Source organism: Meleagris gallopavo, chromosome 10 (genome assembly GCF_000146605.3).
Source record: "Meleagris gallopavo isolate NT-WF06-2002-E0010 breed Aviagen turkey brand Nicholas breeding stock chromosome 10, Turkey_5.1, whole genome shotgun sequence".
Lineage (NCBI taxonomy): Eukaryota > Metazoa > Chordata > Aves > Galliformes > Phasianidae > Meleagris > Meleagris gallopavo.
This window is the reverse complement of record NC_015020.2, coordinates 11866740-11884017: the sequence shown is the minus strand read 5'-3', so window position 1 is coordinate 11884017 and position 17278 is coordinate 11866740. Positions and strand designations below refer to the sequence as shown.

At 43.8% G+C, this 17278-nt stretch overlaps 1 protein-coding gene across 1 annotated transcript; it reads right to left on the bottom strand.

Annotated features, from left to right (window-relative positions):
* Positions 1–907: 907 nt before the first annotated feature.
* Positions 908–17099, bottom strand: TMCO1 (transmembrane and coiled-coil domains 1). The gene is made up of 6 exons (XM_010715749.2): positions 16967–17099; positions 13172–13231; positions 10157–10203; positions 9499–9566; positions 6251–6395; positions 908–1250 (listed from the first exon to the last, which is right to left on the bottom strand). The coding sequence occupies exons 1-6, from the start codon at positions 17082–17084 to the stop codon at positions 1152–1154; spliced, it is 537 nt and encodes a 178-aa protein (XP_010714051.2). The 5' UTR covers positions 17085–17099; the 3' UTR covers positions 908–1151.
* Positions 17100–17278: the final 179 nt, after the last annotated feature.

Here is a 17278-nt window from a genome sequence, read left to right as displayed (position 1 = left end):
GCCTTAGAAACAGGCATCTTCCTGCTCCATACTTATCAGTGAGAATCAATCCAAGCTTTTAATATGGCACAGCATATATATAATAAGGCATTCTGGGTTTACCTCCTCACCACAAACTCCAAGTAACACGTCCTTCATTAGAAGCTTCTGGTCACAAAAGCACCAAGCCCACAGCCCCTGTGGCTACTGTACACCTCAAGAACACTTCCAGCCTGACTTGAGCACAGCAGCAAGATTTATTCATCCTTGTAAAGACAGTCTGACCAACATGACTGAGCCAGGTAATGATGTGGCAAGTAGAAAGCACTGGGAACTCAGTGGGCTAAGGAGGAGGCTGGAGACTTTCAGATTCAGACTGCAAAACAGACTGATGAGCAGCAAACTCAGTGGCATGAATACAAATTCTGCTGCTCTAAGCCCTCAGGCAATAAAAGAGTTCAATGGACAGCATCGATATAATTCAGCAGTTTACTTGTTAAGTTGAAGGCCAGGTCTGTCTCTGCAATTCAGCAGATTCTGCCTAAGCAAGCAACTTTAACAGAAGTCATATATTGCCTCTAACCTCTGTAGCACCAAGTGTTGCCAGGAAGACACAGGCAGACAGTACATCCAGCAATACTTGCAGCCTTGAAGAGCAGCCTGAGCCAATTAAAGAAAGAAAAATCTCTATCTCAACACTGGAAATGTGGCAAAAGGAGAAACAAGCACACCTACTCACCCAGCTCCCTGCTACACAGGAGCATAACCAGCACATCCAAAACAAGGGACACCTCACAGCACAACTGTCGCAAGTTTTCTCAGCTATTTCACAAATCTCATTCTGAGTTTATTTCCATGCCCTAAACTGAATCAACTGTGCTACAAAGTAATTCTACTTGTCCTACAGCACAATTAACAGACATCTAAATCAACATGCCCAAGCCATTTATTTTTCAGAAACAAAAGGTCAAGTTATCTTCTGAGAACTTTCTTGATTTAATGAGCAGGCAACTGCTGTTGGAATACTTCAAATGCAAGATGTTTCCAAGACTGATAAATACTGCATAGGCTGGTTTCGGCCACAGGAAGCCTGGTGTAGAAACCCGCTGTTTTACCTCCCAAAGGCAGTCTTGTGCGGCTGGCAGACCTGCAGCAAAGGCTGTAATTGTGCTTTAGGAGAACTTCCCTGCCTGAGGTGGGGGGCCAAGGAAGCCCCCTGCTTGTTTGGTGGCAGCCCGGGAAGGAGCAAGGCCGAGCATCTTCTGGATGTTCTGCAAAAAGAAGAACAGAAGGGCACATCAGCACCAGGCCATAACAAGGCAGACTCTAAAGAGGAAGAAATGCCAGCTCTGATTGCAGGTGCAGCCTTCTCATCAGCTTCAACTGATTCACGTTGTCACCCACAGAGTCTTATCAGTCTAACATAGAACAGAAATCTGCTCCTATACATCAGCAAGGAGGCAAACAGCCATTCTGAATGGCTTAGTACTGGGTCTCCTTCTTCCTCCTCCTACCTCAACTAAAGCTTCATCACTAAATCTGCATTTTGGCAGAGGGCCTCTTTTCTACCTCCAGCTACACAGCCAGCAGATACACCATGAATTATTTGGATTACAGATTGGTTTTATCAGTCAAATAGTTGCAATCTAGCTGCAGTGGACACAGAAGCAGGAACTAACATCAGCTTGTAGGCAGAAGGAAGGCAGATCTGTTTGCACAAGTTCCAGAAGGTGCTTCTCAGGCACCCCCAGCACCTGCAAACCAGTGATGAAGGCTCTTGCATAGCGCAGTCTGGATTTGGGTCAGCAATGTGGCAGCAAAAGCATGTCCAAATTCAAGCCAGATACTTAAACACAGATTTAATATGCATGCTAGCAATGCAGATAAGAACAGCGGACTGGAGGAGACTCACTGTAACAAACACACATAGCAAACCTAAGAAAACAACTACTGAAATTACTTCCTCTGCTTTTTTGCATTTGAGCAAGGTGTTTTAGTAGAAAGCAACAAGGAAAGCATTAAGTATCAGAGTCAGGCACTAGCTACACACCTCACAACAAAATATTCTAATAGTTCAATGCTTTTCTGCCTTTTTTGTGACACACTGCAACATTGCAACTATAGAGTTGCCAGTTCTATTGGTTTCAGCCTTTGCTGTCTAGGTACAGCTCAAGATGCCGCTTATGCAGTGCTGACAAAACAGGGATATCTGGTGCAAAGGAAAGAAGAAAACGGTGGCCTGCTGCTGTCATTAGCTGAGTCCTGGCTATCCAGACAACAAAAGGAGGAAGAAGGGCTCTCTTCAAACCTGAGTGTCTTCTCCCAAATAACAGTCAGGAGGCCAGACAGCAAGGTCATTGAGTTCTTACACATTTTTGATCATGGAAGAAAGACACGAACTAAAGGAAAAAAGACTGAGCTGCTTAATTTCAGAGTAGCTCAAAGGGGTCATCTGGGGTGAAGAAAGGAAGGTTTCAGTTGGCAGTGAAAGTGAAGACAGTGACACTGGGTGATATTCAGTAAAGGAGAGCAGTTCACCGTGGGAAACTCCTTTGTGTGATTCACCTTCCCAGAGCTTTCAGTCAAGAGAACGGACAGAGGGAGCGAAGTAAGAGCAGCTAACAGAGATTCAGTAACACCAGAGGGTGTTGCAGAGTCAGAAGCAGGAAAGACCCAGATCCTGTCAGCTTTGTAGCAGCTCATGCATGGAACAGAATGAGATCCTAGCAGAGCATCAGTGGGATCAACTGCCTGCCTCTCTCATTCCCACCCTGCTCTTAGTATCAGGACTATCAGCATCAGAGAACTGTGGTGCTAAAATTACTCCATCTGCTTGAATAGTTCTGAGGAGGAGAGACAACTTGTCTGTACATGGATTCAAGTACACAGTCATCCTGCAGGATTATCTTTCCATAGGAATCTCATTTGTGCTTCTGCATTAGCTGCAAATGAGATCTGCTGGACAGAAGTCCTGATGTTTACACAGCTGGGAACACCAGGGCTGGGGCAAGGTCCAGCAGAAATCTGTCCTGGCTGCTATGCATCACGTTGCACAAGGAAGCCTGCAGAGTCCGCTTCCAACACAGACAAGGCCAGCACCTTCAGGAGCACCACAGGAAGAAGATAAATCGTAAGGATCCAACTTCTTCAGCTGAGCTCTGACGAATGCTCCTCAGATAAAAGCAGATGTAGCTCTCACTCTTCTCGCAGTTGTCTTCAAATCCAGAAGGGGCCTCAAACACATCAGCGCGTGGCTGGGAAGATGAAGCCATGTGGGAAAGTGCACTTGGGGCAGTAAGGATAATTGTTGGCTCCCTCTCCCTCTGGGAATGCATTTCAGAGAGAAGAGGCCTCATCTATGCTTGAAGCACGTGTGAAAAGGAAGTAAAGACCAGCAAACGCCTAAGGAAGAGCAGCACAACCTCCTTCACACATAGCACAGGTGAAGGCCGGGAGTTCAGAAACAGGAGTGGGGACAGAGGATGTAACCCTGACACTGTGCCTCACGCCCAGTCCGGCAGCAGACTTTCCCAGCTGAAACCCAACAGCTCAAGGACCCTTGGAACGCCTCTCCCAGCAACCCTCTTCTCTCCAAACAGGAAGGCAGGAGGAACTAGGGGACAGGATTTACGTGCCAGGGAGAGCTGGGAACAGCGCAAAGGAAGTTACTCACCGCAAGTAAACTATTTTGGGAGATGCTGGCCAGGTCACAGGCAGCGAGCTTCCCAGTCAGTGTCTAAAGAGCTTATCACCCCCACATGCCTGAGAACCACATGAATAGCCTGCCTGTTGCTGCTCATCCCATTCACGGGAGTTTAATCAACGGCCACTTAGCCTCCCCACCCTCACACACTCCCCTGCGTTTCCCTCAGGATCTCTGGTCTCTCACATACACAGAAGTTCCTCTACTCTGGAGCTCCACCAGGATGGCTGCCTTCACTATCTCGATCCCTTGCAGTCAGTTCTAGGATTTAGGAGAAGGTCGAGGGACGTATAGCTCTCTTATGCTCTTCTGCGGCCTGATCCTCTGTACATTGGTGATCCTCCCTGCATTGGTGGCATTACATCAAACACATCATTTCTCCTCCCTTGGCCAACAGCTGTTTAGAAGGCAGCCCAGTGAAATCTTCCCTTTTGCACACAGTGAAACAGCAACAGGTCATGAAGCTTTCACCTCTATAGTCATAGCACCAGAAACATATCTTTGGCACCATTATGAGCGTCCTTAATTGCTTTCTTCCCCTCTCCCTTGGTCTCTCACAGCCAAAGTCCTCTTCCTCATCATGTTGTCATTTAAGTACCTCCAAATAGTAATAAAACCAATCACAGGATGCCAGGAATCACAGCTTTGGTTCCTAGCTTTTGCAGAAAGTAACACAGCTGGTCTCTGCCCATCCCTCCATAGAACAAGGAAGAAGAAACTTGGAGCTGCCTAACAGATGAAGAATTGCAGGTACAGTTAATCACAATCACGTAGATAAGACAGCCGTAGGAAGGCTGCAATCTAATGCTCCAGAGCAAAAACACCTACCTTGAAAGCAACAAGGTAACTTCCATCCTCACCGGACCATCAGCACAAACTCTCCCACACGAGGTTATTTGCTATCAGAATTTCTCTTGAAAAGCCACTCTGCTGCAGTTTGACATTTTTCCCCAGAACCACAGTGGCCAACTGCTCAGTTTATGATGTCTATCTATTCATTTCATAACAGGCAACAGCAGGAAATGCCCAGGACTAAAACAAATCACACAAATTCTATTCTTGGACAAAAAAACCCACAGGGGATTTTTCTGCAAGACAGCTCTCCAGTCAACTCTATAGGTGAAAAAAAATCTTACAGATGCTGTCTTCAGTTCCACGTAATAGTCTGCAGTGTTGGAAAGAAGGGACTTTTCAATATTAAAGGTAACAGAAGAGCACCACATAAGATTGCCCAAAGGAATAGCATCAGACCACAAAGATGATTCAAAGTGCTCAAAAGGTCTAACTTCTTTCCAAGCAGTATACATTGTTTGAATTACTAGGAAGTTAAACAAGATTTGTCTTGCAGAAAGCACAACGAGGAACCTCCTGGCCTTTGGTACTTGGACTTGGAAGCTGGCCCTGCTCTGAGGGGGAGGCAGGGGGTAAAAGGGTGAACCCAATGACTTCCAGATGACCCTCTCAACCTCCACTTATCTTACAATTCATTATTTGCTTTTACACGAGACCAGGCACAGATCCATTGCAGCACACATACCCAATACAGAGGCAATAGTGAATTTAATTTGTTTGTGACTAAAGGAACTTTATCCAGATGCTTCACCAAGCTCACTCAAACTTCTGACAGCAGTGGCACTTGTCACCTCCCTCTGCCTATCTCTCGAATCTATATCCCTCGACACCCACTGAGGAAAAGCAACAAGCTGGCCAAGGAGAAAAGCAGCAAGAATTCAGGAAGCAAATCAAAGAAAAAGGAAACAAGTACAAAAGAGCTGATTATTTGCAGCTACTTGCACCAGCATTCATCCAAACTCCAGAATGGATTTATCCCCTGGACACTGAGGAAAAAAAAGTGGCAAAAACCTCTGGTTGTACCAAGGAGGTCCACTTTGTGATCCTCACCAGCCATTCTGTCTGTTAAGGAGGATTAATCTTCATCTCAACACAATGCTGCTGCTGAACAACGAGCCAGTCACCTAGCTGGTTAACAGAGCCTGGTCCTGAACAGATACTTCCTTTTATCCACACTTACACTTCTCTTTTCAGAAGATGCAACTAAACTGCTTTACTGGGGACCTATGTGGCCTACTCTTGGTTTATCATATCAAACCCCTCTTCTGAGTCATGTCCCTAACACTGCAAGAGAATCAGTGCTGAAGGTAAAGTTCTTAAGACTGAAAAGAAAAAAAAAGGGGGGAAAATATCAGGTGGCCAGCATAAAAAGGAAAAAAACAAACCTAGCTTTAACTTTTCACCTATTTTTGGCAAGTCTGTGAAGTGGTTTAACCTTTACAAACCTCTAGCCACCAAGGAATTTTCCTTGGAAGATGCTGTACTTCTCTCTCCTCCTATTACTGTGAAGGTCATAACCAGTGGGTAAGAAGTAGTACTTGTATTGGCTTCTGATGGAAACAGTCTCTCAGCATGTTAATTAAGTGAATTAGGGACACGCACAGGAAATGTACCCATTCCTGCTACCCTGTCTTAGCACTCTGGTGTAATTATGGAGAGACCGCACTGTGTGTGCGTTCCCTGCTCCACACATGCAAGAGACAGTGATGTACTCACCTGCCTGATAGACATTGTGCAGAGAATGTAGAGGAAGATGAAGGAGCAGTCGGTGTAATCCTCACCCAGAAGGTTGCGGTGGGACAGGCCCTGGATGTATGAGAGGGGGATAAAAGGAAGCTTTGCCACCACTCGGCCATCAAAGCTGAAAAAAAGAATAAAAGAAGAGCACTGGATCACATCTGGGGAACATAAAAGAGCTCTTGGCTACAGAAAGAACAAGCAAGCACTGCTTGCAGGCCACCAAAGCAGACAAGAACATGGAAGGCTGAAAAGCCATGCTGCTTTCCCCAGCCCATTCTTTTAGATTCTGTCAGAGGCTAAAATATCCCTTTTAATTTAAAAAGCCCCCTCACACTCAGTCATCCAAAAGGTAATTGGGCTTCCCTTAATAGCTGTTTTGTCATGGTCAAAGCACATCACAGTGACATGCAAGTGATCAACTGGACTAGTTGGTGATTCATAAGATCTTGGCTGGTGTTTTGCAGCTTACTGGTGCATTTTATTCCAATGCTGACTGGATACTTCAATAAGATGGATGACAACCACCCTGCTGTACTGCAGGTACAGCAAGAAGATTGACTCTGCTTTAAGCAAAAGAGCAATATCAAGCAGAGTCTACGTGAAGACATCTGTTTCTTTCCTGGAACAGCTATAGTTCTCAGCACAAGATGCACATAATATCCATCAAAAGCACACTTAACACCAACAGCCTTCTCTGTGTTATCTCTGCAAAGGCAGTAGAGGCAGGAAGATATCCCCTATTCCAAGCAGCCTGTTCTGCTCCTGGAACTCCTCCAGCTCCACATTCCAGGGCATCAGGCTGAGTGTGAATTCTGGCCTGTTTGCAAAGATTTCTCCCAGCCCAGACAGCCGTCCCAATCTTTTGAAGTGAAGTGCGTACGATGCCTCATCAGCATGTGCATATTTGGATGTTATTTTCTCCGTGTGTGCTGATTTTCTAACAGGTGTTTCTTGTTTCAAGAGATCCCAAACGAGCGTTCTTTCCTGTGGAGATGCATTCACACAGCTACAGCTCAAACACATGCCAACTTTGTTTACATCTCACAGGCAGTTTGGCAGAAGAACTGGGAACGGATGCTTATCTCCCAGTAACATCCCCCAGTGGTTTAAAATTCTGCGTTATTCCTGCTGTGAGAATGACAAGTACTCCAGCAGCAGCACCCTGAGGTACCTGCTGTTTCCTCCAGCAGGCTTTTTACAATTAGCATGAGGAGGTACTGAAACGCACAGCTCAGAGCAAGACAGGGAATTGATTGCATTAAGAAGCTTCTGACAAGAGAAAATTGAGACACACAGAAGCTAAATTCTCTCCCAAGAGAAAGCCCATCTGCTTGGAGGGCACTGCTGCTACAGAACTTCCAGCCCTAAAGAATCTTTTAAGCCACAACCGTTCGTCTTCACACAGCACTTCATTCTCTGGGTTTAAACCAGCCTGCAACAAATCCTTCCAGCATGCCCTACCCTGCTGCTCCATTAGTACTGCCACAAAACAGAGGCAATCATCACCATCATGTCCATTTTGGCTCGGCTGACTTGGCAAAGGCAAGGTGCCCAGCTACAGTGCAGCAGTGTCCAAACAGCACTCGTCCAAAGGGTGGCAACACCACGCTGCTTCCACCTGACTCCTGCTTCTTTTGTCCCCCAGAGCAGCAAACTCATTCAAGAACAGGAAATCAAGCAAATTGGACTACAGTCATTGCAGGTGTCAGCCATCCTTTTCTTCCTCTTCATACCACACCCACAGTGCCTCAGTGAATGACCTGGCAACAGCAGCTTCTCAGAAGGAGCCTAAAAGCATCCTGCATTCATCACTGAAGCGTTCTCTTGAGCCACACAGCCAGTCTTTACACCATGCCAAGAGAACACATGTACATGAGTGGGAAACAGTTTCCTCAAACCATTCTGCAAGCGTGAGAAAGTGCAGGTAAAAGCCAGTAAAGCCATCTCTCAGATACCAACGCACTAAGCTACCCTGCACTGAGACCAAGAGCAAAATAAAATCGACTAAAAATCTAACTACCTGCCCCAAAAGCAAGATAGGCAAGACTCCGGATTGTAATTCAGTGGCCTCAGAACTCCTACACTCAGCAAAAAAGCTATTTCAGTTCAAACAACGCTTGGAATAGCTCATGCTGCTCCTGTATTGGCTCCCAGGACAGTCTCAGAAGAAAGGGGCAGTTTAAGGCAAGACATGCCTGAAAGCATCACTTGAGCCCTGTGGACACTAGCATGCTCTCTGGACAGCAACCCTCAGAACAGAAGGAATACACATCAATTTGGTAGCCCAGTTAAGTGAATCAACAACAAATCAAGATGGTACCCAGATTTTAAAGCACTTTAGTGCCATGTTCCCCTGCTCAGTTTCACAGCATTCCAGAGAATACTAGATGCTGCAGTCAGACTAAGCTGAATAAATAAAGAGTCCACACAGTGGCAGTTCTGTTACTCCCTGCTTGCAGTTATCCACCCACAGTCCTGCAGTAAAATAACAATTGACTGTACCCTAAGGACTGCCACCCCAAGAATGTAAATACCCATCAGCAGAGTAAGTACACTGCCTAGATACTGAACAGACTCCTGAAAGTCATACTGACCATATTATCTTCAGATTTAACAGCTAACAGAAAGTTCACATTTCAAGATCAAAACAAGTTTTAAAAGCCAAGCAGTCCTTCAGTCTTGCACCTCTGAAGAAAAGCTTTCCATAACCATGCAAACCAGATTTTTCTTGTTTCTAGACTAGGCAACTTCAAGTCGCTTTTTTAAAAATCAAAAGAAGATTGAAGTCCATGCCTGGACCTGTTAGTATCTTGACTCTGATCACCTTAAGTAGGGCAACAGCAAACTCTGCAATTACAGCTCATTTCTAAGGGCAGGAGAGCTGACCCAGTTTTGCTTTCAAGTGTTCTTTAGTCACATTATAGCAGAGCCAAATAAACTGAAGACCATGGCTGCTTGCCTGGAATCTACCAAACTTACTGTGGTCAAGATGTTCCCAAACAGAAAGAATCATAAGCTGTGTTCAGTTTGCATTCATTTTATTCAATTTAACAGCACCCAGCTTGCAGTATCCACTCTTGAGAATATGCATGCTGTGACCAGACCACATAATTATGTGATATATTGATCCAATTTACAGATTAGTTATGGTTCTTGGATAAAATCCTAAAGAAGTATATATATTCAACATGAACATTTAAGAAAAATACAGAAAGCTGACTTACATGGAGTTAAACATCCCCATCAAGGCAGTGAAGCAGAAGCCAATGGCAAACATGGATTTCATCCGAACCTGTAAGATGAAAGGTCAAAGGTAATCAAACAGCAGACAACAGGACCACACTGAGAGGTTAGGGCTCACAACCTCAAGAGCAGGCCTCCTCCAGCATCACTGGAATCTAGAAGGAAAAAAGATGACACAGAAGGCTGGATGGACTGCAAAAGGAGTGACCAAAAAACACTCAAATTCGAGTCCAGTCTACAACTGGGCACAAAAACAGCCACAGTGTGGAACACTGTTGTGAAGAGCAACTTCAGAGAGGAGAAAGGAACAAAAATTGCTCAGAAATTGCCTCGTTAGCTTTCATAGCTAAGCCTACACAACCAGTAGGAATTCATTCTAAAAAAAACAACTTTCAAGAGGAAGTCAGACAAATAAGTTGTACATCACGGAAACTTACAAAAACGAAAAGGGCTAAGGATGGGGATAGGGTGAGGTGGTAACTGCTGGAGAGTTCAAACTAAGATCTGTACATGTCAGAGGTAATCCAGAAAGAACTGTGAGGAGGAGAAGCTGCTAGAGCTGCCAAATGAACAAAGACTTTGTTGGAAAACTACTGAGTGAAGTCTTCAGCAGATGGAAACTGGCTCTAGTTTTCTTACCATTGACAAGTCTCTGTTGTTATTCTTCAGTTTCTCCTCTTGCCTCTCTAGAAGGACGAAAACAACAACAGTTATCATCAGTTACACCAAGCTAGAAACACGAACATTTTCATTTCCAGGAAGACTTAACCTTCCTAGCACTCCAAACAAGTAACACTCCCCAAATCAACTCCAGCTCTCCCTGCCAAACAGTATGAAGTGGAAAAATCATTCATAGCCAATTGCTTCTCCATCCCAACACCACACAGCAAAGCAGACACAAAAAGAGGAGCAAGCTAGAAGAATCATACACTCAGCACTTCTGGAAGAAATGCACAGAATGTCAGATTTGCCAGCTCAATCAACTACCACAGCAGCATAAACAACACTGCCAGAAAACAAAGAGAGTGCCTACAAAGCACGCATCTGAAAGCTCTGCTCACTGCTGTAAGCACACCACATAAGCAAGGATTTTATTTTGGAGGTGTCAGACTGAGGATCCAGAGGTGCATCCAGGGCTTTGAAACTAGGGTAAGGATGTGGATGAAGTATCCAAAGAATAATGTGAAAGGAGAAGGGAAGGGGGATGCAGAGCCACTATTAAGGGCTCTTCGACAGGCAAGCTGCCCAGCAGATCCCTGCTGAAGTCTCAGTACAAGGAGCCTGCAACACAGAAGCTCAGAGGGTTATCTTTCAAGCCCTGAAAAAAAGCTGATAAACACAGAAACTTGCAATCAATGTGGATACAAAGCAGGAGAAACACCCCTACCCAATTTCTTAGAATCATCCTTGCTGTTTTCTATTGCTTATAACTGCAAACCATTCCCAAAGGCAGGAACTTTCCACACACCTGTTTCCTGACCCAGGTGGACAGTTTTGTTTTCAGACATATCAGCAACTAGGCCAGATCTTTAGGAATCACATTTGGCACAAATACTTGTTTTTTCCCCTCACCTACATAACTAACCATCTATTTAGATGGACTAAAGGTTACACAGCAATGAAGAACACAGCTCAGATCCCCACCATGCCTGACCTGTTTCTTATTTCTACAAATTCAAAACAAATATGCTCCAGGTATCCTACCACTCTATAGAAATGCTTTATAGCTACCCAAGGCATACATCAGCAGCATTTAAGTAGCTTGCTATGCAGCTGGGTAGGAATAAAGAGGAAAAGGACTGGGTTAATGAGGAGCACCTTGCAGTACCAGCTCTTCAAATTCTGGTCATTGGAACAGGAGCCATGAGGATACAACAAAAAAAACTTTATTTGCCAGTACTGGATTTACAAGCACTTATGTGGACTACTGGGAATGCCACAGTCTCTTATTCTAGGTGCAGAAAGCCAGAGCAAAGTATAAATGATCCAACACTCTCTTCCAGTTGAAGTGGCAGAAGGCTGCGTTATGGTATTAAAAGTGTGCTGCTCCAGAAACATAAAAAGTGATTTAGACACTATGAATAAAATTGGCTTGCTCTACAATTAATAGAAATTGTAGAGTAAGAAACACCAAATTAAGCTTGGCCATGCAACTTTCATCCTCTCTCCTTGTACACGTGCATGATTCATCTGTTATGTGACCAAGCAAGGTTGTACACACACCTCCTGCCTTGTTCTGTGCGCAAGACAAATGGCAACTGGGGCAGGTCTGCACCACAGCTGTGACTATCATGAGAAGTCTTTTTTTTTTGTATTATCTAGAATTTTAGAACTTAAAGTAACCCCAGCACAAGTCATCTGACTGTTACAACGATGCTACAATCTGTGTACCTCAGCCACTGACATCAGTTTTCAACGGCTATGAGTCATTTTCTGGATGGGCACGTAGCCCTGATTTTTCAGAAACACTAAGAATGCAGCTTTGCCCGAAAGCAAATGACTTATGCAGCACTTGCAAGACAAAACCCAACCAACCCAACACTCAGTATCTTAAGCTTGGCCAGCAAGCAATACAGCAAACAAAATCAGTGGTCACTTCCTAAGTTTTGTTCTTAATCCCTTTGTGCTTTGTTTTCATTTGCAAAACAAAATTATTTCAGCATATTAAAAAACAAAACAGTGCAGCACCTGAATTCCTTAGATTCTACTGTTTATTAGTTTAGTCCAGGCACAAGTAAAACAGTCTCTGCTAGAAACACAGCCTGAATAGCACCCTGCAAAGTCAATGACTTGAAAAGTGACTATAGCTAACAACTTAAAATCAAAATTGCCTTATCCAGTCATTTTATTTATCCCATATATGGGTTACTTAAGACTAAAAGCTGGAAATAGGAAGAACAGAGGGAGAATTTGGGCTCCTCTCCTTTCAGAAGTGCAATAATAACAGGTTTTATACCTAGGAAGAACTGTTTGAAGATGTGTTTATAATTACTCTGGAGCTTTGAACAGATCAAATGAGCAATTCAGCTACCTGGTGCTACAGAGGAACTAGGAAACCAACTCCCAGGAGCTCTCAGAAGTATTCTTGCTATGATTTCTGTAATAATTTAACCAGGCTTTACTGTACATTTTACTTCAGAGACCTGAAGATAAGAGAACCTTCTAAAGCTCAGACACATTAAACATCTACCATGTTATTCTTGCACAGTCCACTGTTTAAAGAGTTACCTTAACACAGTAAAACTGTACTGACAATGAAAAACAGAACAGGAAAAAAAGATTGCATTGCTCAATTCTAGATAATTTTAAATAAATGTAAGCACAGAGTTGTATCTTCAGCTCTGAAGTATTCAAAAATGAAAGAGCTAAAAAACACAGAGCTACTGCAAGCTGTCAGTGTACTGCAGCAAAGAACTTTGGCAACTGAAATTAATAAGTCACATCCATGACTATTGATCACCTCTTGATGAGGCTGCACTTCTCTGAACTTCATTAGAGCCACCAAGAGGACTTCTGCCCCCTGTTCTGGAGGAAAAAGGCATCAAGGTTCACGTGCCAGTTGCCACGCTAAGAACCAGCTCCAGTACTGCTTCAAAAGAGGGAAAGGCACTTCCTCCATGTTCCTGAGGCGCTGCACTCCCCTCCTAACCTTACCTATTTTCTTTTTCTGTTGTCGGCCTGCTGATTCAGTTATCGTTTCTTTCTTCTTTTCCACTGCAAAACGCAAAGAAATATTCCATCATTTCTGCACAGACACTAACCCCCCTCCTTCCACACAAGAAAACAATTTTATTCCCTTTAGAGAACAGAGGCACAAAAGAAAGTTCTAACTATGAACATACTCAGAACTAACAAGTTATTAACCACTCCAGGCTGACCAGATGCAAACTGAACACTGAAAATCCGAAAGTCTTTCCCAAAGCTTGGATGAGATATAGGAATGTTTCAAAGAGTCAATTTTAAACTCTGTTGAGAGCACATTGTTACCCAAGCAGCCCGAGGACAATCTTAGCTCAAATGACCACTGCTGATTTGTCATTAGTAGTAGACAGTACTTTTGATTCAGCAAGTCTAATGAAAAGAGCTTTGTGGCAAGCTCTGCACCCGATTATCTGCAGTGGGAAGCAGAACACAGGAAAGCTTGTGCTCTCTGCCTGCCTGTGAAGAAGGGATGTAATTCTCAGGGGAAACGCCGTCCAAGCAGTCAGCCAGAGCATCTCCATTCCTTTTCAATTAGTACTGAAGCAGTTCCAGTCCTCTAAAGCAAGAGCCTAAGCTCATAGTTAATAAAACCCCAAGTCAGACGCTCACCAAACAAATCCAAGCAACCAACACTGCATTAAAAAAAAAAAAAAAAAACAACCTAACATAAGAGCAGCATAGCAAACTTCAAATATAGAAAGTGTGCTGCTCATCTGAAAGTGCTCTTCTGGAAACAGCCAGAGCAGCTCTTCCAAGAAGAGACTGGTCTTGAGGTAAGACCTAGAACAAGGGCACTACAAGCGAGGATGATAAAGCACAGCTATGGTGTAAAAACACAGAGCAGTCCTTTCCTACCCTAAACTCTACATACATCTACTGTATTTTCCACCAAGCAGACCTGACTCTTGTAAGCTCACACAGCTTTAGAGAGCTGAGCACCAGCTCACACTTCTCTCAATCAGTACTAGCTCAACACGGATGTTAGATCATAGAATCCTTAGAGCTGGGAGGGACTTCTGAGGGCCACCTGGTCCAACTCCCCACAATGAACAGGGACACCACAGACATACTCTAGTGTAGATTTTAAAGCTCAGGTAAAATGAAAACAGCCTTCCAAGTTATAGAAAGGTATGTTGTGCTGGCTTCTGAAGTGCTTGTAATCTGCAATTCAGCCACGCATAACTGCCAGGAAATCCATGCTAGCCTAAACAAGTTGTCCACATATCATCTACAACACATCTGTTGTAAGACAGCTGCTTTTCCAAGGAATAAGCACATCTAGAATGAGCAAGTTAGAAGGGCACAAGCAAGGCAAGTCTGTTCAGAGGGAATGCTGGAGAGAGGTGCCAGACAACCACACATCTGTGCTCACAAGAGAGCATCTTGCTGCAGGTGGGATACCCCGATCAGTCCAACCCAACCCTAGCACACATAATCCCACAGTCTGGCAAACACTGGCTTTTCAGGGCTATCTGCTCTTTCCAGCTGTGACCAGGGGGCACTTCCAGATCCCAGCTTCACTCCAAGTAGTGCTATTGGACTTTATGTCAGCCCTAACAGACCCTGAAGCCTAACTTTCCTTATGGCTTGCACAGGACAAATAACTGTCAGGCAGCCTCACAAGGCTGTCTGCAGGAATATGGATAACACTTCCAACCATACCCTGCAGACCAGAAATACTTATTGTAAGTTTACTGCTACATTTATCCCAAGACACCTGCTATCATTTCTTCATCAGTCTCCAATAATGCTGTCTCTCAACAGCAACAAGAGAATAGGAAGATAAGAAACTAAGAATGATGAGTAACAATGCTGCTCGAGCAAACTACTCAGCCCGTTTGTTTTGGCAAACTGTTAGGATTGCTAGTACTCCCAAAGGAGAACTTAAAGATCTCTCATGTGTTTTTTCCTGTTTCAGATGTGTTGGACAACAGTTGAAAGGTGTGGCTCAAGAGCTCTACAAATTGCCTGTAAGCCATCAGGTCAGCCAGCTGTCCTCAGTGCAGGAGGAAAACAGATCAAGCCTTAATTTTTAGTAACTCCTCATTATTCTGTTCTTTTTTTGGGGGGGAGGGTGGGTGGTGATTTAGGGGAATAGAGGGAGCATCAAACAAGGAGATAAGAAACTGAGATGCATGAACTTTCCCTTCACAGATTATAACCAAGATATCAGGACAGCTATAAAAAAAACTGCACTAAAGCCTTACAGAAATCATTACACTGCAGAGATTAAGCTAAGCTAACAGCCTTTGAGTTCTACTCTTCAGTTTTCAGCTGGGTTTCAATTACTTCTAAAACTTGCCTTCTGTGGCTAATTCTGCCCAACTCATCTTTGTCAGCCAAACAGGTTTGGGGCAGGGTGGGCACAGATGCAATCCCCATCTGATACTGCCAAGATGACAAAAGCCCCTAAATTTAGGAGCTGAGACACAAGGATGACTAACTTTCACTTTCCAGCTTATCTTACCCATGGGATGGCTAAACTGGAAAGAACATGGTTTAATAATATTTTCTCTTGCTTTCCAGAAGTACTGATATCATGGTGAAAAAGTGTTAACAGCAGCTCAGGTTCAACCCCCACATCACCACGCACTGTCTCATACTGCTGGAACCTGCGTATAGAATATACAATTAAGTTTGAACACACAGCTCAATTTCTCCTCTGCTCCTTGGTTTCTGATACAGACAGGTCCATTGAAACACTCCATACACAAGCATACCTTTTCACAACTTCTTACTTTAATATCTGACATGTATCTTCTGACTGCTCGCTCTCTGCTCCCTTCTCCTACCCTCATCTAATTCTTCCCAGGCCTCTTGAAATTACCTGGGACAGTTTTCTTCTACCCAGTTTTATTTTTGTTTCCAGTTTATAACAGTATATTTTCATATCAGCTGACAAGTTAGATTTTTTTATCATAATTCTATCCTTACCCATTTCCCATGCTTAATCATCACTTTTTAGGTATTATGCTTTACTTCTCAGAGTATTCCTTCAAACCATTCATACATATCCAAATCCTTTAAATCCTCCTTGAAAAACAGAAACTGCATCCCTGGAATTACTTTGGGGGATCTAAAGGAATACAACTATATACACACACACAAGCTACTCATGCTCAGAAGCAGACTCCAGTACTGATCTCCCTCCTGTCCTCCAAGAAAAGCAGAGTGGATATGGTAAAATTGAGGTCTTTCTATCAGCCTCAATTCCACAAAAAGGCAAAAATTAAGAACAGAGATAAGTCTTTTCTGTACCAGTTTAGGTAATCTATTGTAATACTATAATGGGATGATAATAGCAGGGTGACAAAGTCCTTGGCTACAGCAAAGGAGGACCAGCCCAAACGCAGCAGTCACAGATGCGAAAACAAAGAAGAAGAGCTGCTTACCTCAGCTAGGCAGGGATCTCCAGCAAGAGATGCCCTCACCTCCACTGCCAACCTTAAATGAGGTCTTGGAAAGGGGGGATCCTGGCTCCACCCCTTCCAGTCACTCAGGTTCACACCTGAACTCCCCTGGGTTGGCCCTGCCTTCCCACCAGGTGCTCAATCATTGCTTCACGTTGTGACTTAGCATTTCCACTACACCTGTAAAATTCAGATCCAGTGAAGCCCAAGCTTCTCTCCCTTAGAGAAAAGGCAGCAGGAATATCTCAGAGCACAGACTCTGTTCATTTTTACATTTGCCAAAGCAGACTACAAGAAGGACAGCAGACATTCTTTCTAATATCTGAAAAGTACTTACATTTTTTGCTCTGTTTTTCCACTTCAGCCTTTAATCTCTTGTATTTGTCTGTTCGGTATACCAGCACCCAGGTTATACCTGAAACAAATAACCAGCACATATCTAGGTAAGTAAACATCTCTTGTGATAATTAAAGATACGAGTTTGCAAATGTGTGTGCAGAAAATACATCGTGTCTACAAAACCATGTTATGATACAACAAAGGTATCACAAATCATGATCAAACCAGTCATGCCACAAGTGCTGAGCCAGAGGTTTCTGCGCTGCTTAAACTGAGCTCATACATAAGGCTCTTGGTCCTTTTTTTTTTT

Excerpts from the sequence above, each read along its gene's own strand:
- TMCO1 (XM_010715749.2), bottom strand. The coding sequence starts at position 17,084 with ATGTTTACTTACCTAGATATGTGCTGGTTATTTGTTTCAGGTATAACC. Across the intron at positions 13,232-16,966 it reads GGAAAAACAGAGCAAAAAAT|TGGAAAAGAAGAAAGAAACG; the intron begins GTAAGTACTTTT and ends TGCGTTTTGCAG. Across the intron at positions 10,204-13,171 it reads ACAACAGAAAAAGAAAATAG|AGAGGCAAGAGGAGAAACTG; the intron begins GTAAGGTTAGGA and ends TCGTCCTTCTAG.